We start from the raw sequence: 3,265 nt of genomic DNA, 5'->3' as shown, positions 1-3,265 counted from the left end.
AATTTCCGTTCACACGAACTGTGGAATCTAGTTGAGAACGGCTACGAAACTCACATGAAGAAGGAGGAGGAGCTCACGGAGGCAAAAAAGAAGCTAATGTGTGAGAATGCGGTCAAGGATGCTAGAGCACTTGGAATCATCTAAGGTGTTGTTTCAGATCAAATTTTCCTGAGAATTGCAACTCAGGAAAGTGCAAAGGTTGCGTGGGACATTCTGAAATAAGAATTTGTTGGTGACAAGCAAGTAAGATCTGTGAAACTCCAAGGTCTTAGGCGAGATTTTGAATATAACCGCATGAATGATAATGATTCTCTATATGTGTATATTGCTAAATTGTTTGATCTGATTAATCAAATGAGAAGCTATGGTGAAGATCTAAGTAATCAAAGAATTATTCAGAAGTTGTTAATTAGCCTACCTAAGTCCTATGATAGTATTGCAGCTGTGATAGAGAATACTAAGGACTTAGACACCATAGATGCACAAGATGTAGTTGTTATCTTAAAGGGTTATGAACAAAGGCTTGATAGACATGGGGAGAGTAGTATGGAGAAAGCATTTGCTAGTTTGAATATTACAACGAAACCAAATAGGTTTAATGGTCAACCAAACAGTAGCAAATACCAAAAGAATTTTAAGTCAAGAGGGAAACAGTGGGGTAACAAGGCTGATTGGGGTAATAAGGCTAGTTTCTCTGTGAAGAATGATGCCAATAACACTGGGGGTAAGTGTAAACTCTGCGATAGATTACACTATGGAGAATGTTGGGTTAAGAACAAAATCAAGTGTCACAAGTGTAGCAAAATTGGTCATATTGCAAGATACTGCAATACAAATAAGGTTGTGCAACAAGTGAATTTTGCTAATCAGGTAGAGGAAACTAGAAACCTATTTTATGCTAACCATTATGGGGGAGTGAAGACGTTAAGTGATTAATGGTACATAGATAGTGGATGTAGTAATCATATGACATCCAGGGAAAATTTGCTTGTTGACATTGACAAAAATGTGAAAGCCAAGGTCCAAGTAAGCACTAGAGTCTTGATTGAAGTGGCTGTAAATGGGACACTGATCATTGAAACAATGAAGGGCAGAAGATACATAAGAGAAATAATGCTTGTACCTGGTCTTGCAGAGAAATTGCTCAGTGTAGGACAGATGACAGAGCATAGTTATTTTCTTCTGTTTGGAGATTATAGAGTGGATGTGTTTGATGACATGTCTCTAAGAACTTTGGTGGTTAGTGTGAAACAAAAGGGAAATAGATGCTTTCCTTTGATTTTTAGTACCAACAAAGAACTTGCATTGAGAACAAATATGCAAGAAGATGCAAAGATGTGGCACAAAAGGTTTGGGCACCTAAATTTCAGGAACTTTAAGCTGTTACAGAGTCAAGGAATGGCATTGGGGCTGCCTAAAATCCAAGATAGTGATGATGTATGTCAAGGTTGTGTACTTGGGAAGCATCACATGGAGTCATTTATTAAGGAAACCACATGGAGAGCACAAGAACCATTCGAACTGATACATTATGATGTCTGTGGACCTATAAAGATTCCAATCACAAGTGGGAACAAATACTTCCCTTCATTCATTGATGACTATTCAAGAATGTGTTGGATCTACTTTATGAGAAATAAATAAGAAGTGTTTGGGATATTCAAAAAGTTTAGAGCTATGGTTGAATTGCAATGTGGTTATTCCCTGAAGAAATTGAGAAGTTATAGAGGTGGAGAATTCACTTCCACTGAGTTTAATGCATTTTGTGAATCAATTAGGATGGAAAGACAACTTACTGTGTTCTATACTCCACATCAAAATGAAGTGGCAGAAATGAAGAATAGGACAATAGTGGAAATGGCCAAACTATAGGGAGAGGCAATCAACACTGCAGTCTACTTATTGAACAGATGTCTTACAAGTGCATTAGACAGTGTCACACCATTTAAAGCCTATAGTGGAAGAAGACCAGGGATTAAACATCTAAAAGTATTTGGTGTTGTATGCTATTCACTAATACTTGGAGATTTGAGACATAAGCTGGAAGCATCAAGTGTAAAAGGAATCTTTATTGGATATGGAGCCTGTAAGAAGGGATATAGAATTCTAAATCCAACTACCATGAAGGTGATTGTGTCTAGAGATGTAGTGTTTGATGAGAATGGGAAGTGGAATTGGGAAGAAAACAAAGTGAGGGAAATCTGTATTCCTCTAATTCCACCTGAGTTTAGAGAAACAGATGTTAGTGAAGTTGGAGAGTCTTCTAGGATATCATTTCCTATTTCTTGTGAAAGATCAAGTGCTTGAGGTGCAAGTGCACAAATACATCCTATGGATACAGAAGCATTTGACTCAACTCCTTTGAAATGGAGAAATCTGAGTGAGGTATATGAACAATGCAATATGTGCATTGTTGAACCTGAAAGCTTTGATGATGTTGCACAAGATGAAACTTGGAAGGCTGCAATGCAAGATGAAATCAATATGATAGAGAAGAACCAGACCTGGAACTTGGTGAATAAACCACTTGACAAGCCAGTAATTGGGGTAAAGTAGGTATACAAGACAAAGCTGAATCTAGATGGATTTGTGCAGAAAAACAAAGCAAGGTTGGTGGCCAAGGGATATGCACAAAAGCCTGGTGTGGATTACAACGAGACATTTGCACATGTTGCAAGGTTGGATACTATAAGAATATTGGTTGCTCTAGCTACAAAGAACAATTGGCAGCTAGATGTTAAGTCAGCTTTGTTGAATGGTGTACTCCAAGAAGAAGTGTATGTGGATCAACCAGATGAGTTTATTGTAAAATGAGAAGAAGATAAGGTGTACAAGCTGCACAAAGCTCTTTATGGACTGAAACAAGCACCAAAGGCTTGGTACAATGAAATTTGTGCTCATTTTGAAGATTGTAGATTCAAAAAGAGTGACAGTGAAGTAACTTTGTATACAAAAGGGAAGAAGGGTGAAGGAATGCTTATTGTGTCGATTTATGTTGATGATATCATCTATACTAGCAGTAGTATTGAAATGATAGAAGAATTCAAGGCTGATATGATGCATAAGTATGAAATGACAGATTTGGGTTTGCTGCACCATTTTCTTAGAATGGGGGTTATGCAAACTGAAAGTAGCATTTTCATTCATCAAAAGAAGTATGCTACTTCCCTACTTAAGAAATTTGGATTACAGGATTGTAAACCTGTTAGTATCCCACTTGTTCTAGGTGATAAACTGAGAAATGATGATGATAGTGGAGCTGTAG

General features: G+C 37.4%; 1 protein-coding gene across 1 annotated transcript; it reads left to right on the top strand.

Annotated features, from left to right (window-relative positions):
• Positions 1 to 294: 294 nt before the first annotated feature.
• Positions 295 to 2,307, top strand: LOC139197686 (uncharacterized). The gene is made up of 3 exons (XM_070825638.1): positions 295 to 724; positions 947 to 1,437; positions 1,873 to 2,307. Exons 1-3 carry the CDS (start codon positions 295 to 297, stop codon positions 2,305 to 2,307), a joined length of 1,356 nt encoding a protein of 451 aa, XP_070681739.1.
• Positions 2,308 to 3,265: the final 958 nt, after the last annotated feature.

This window comes from Malus domestica, chromosome 07 (genome assembly GCF_042453785.1).
Source record: "Malus domestica chromosome 07, GDT2T_hap1".
NCBI classification, from domain to species: domain Eukaryota; kingdom Viridiplantae; phylum Streptophyta; class Magnoliopsida; order Rosales; family Rosaceae; genus Malus; species Malus domestica.
Note: the sequence above shows the minus strand (reverse complement) of the source record. Positions and strands in the feature narration are given on the sequence as shown.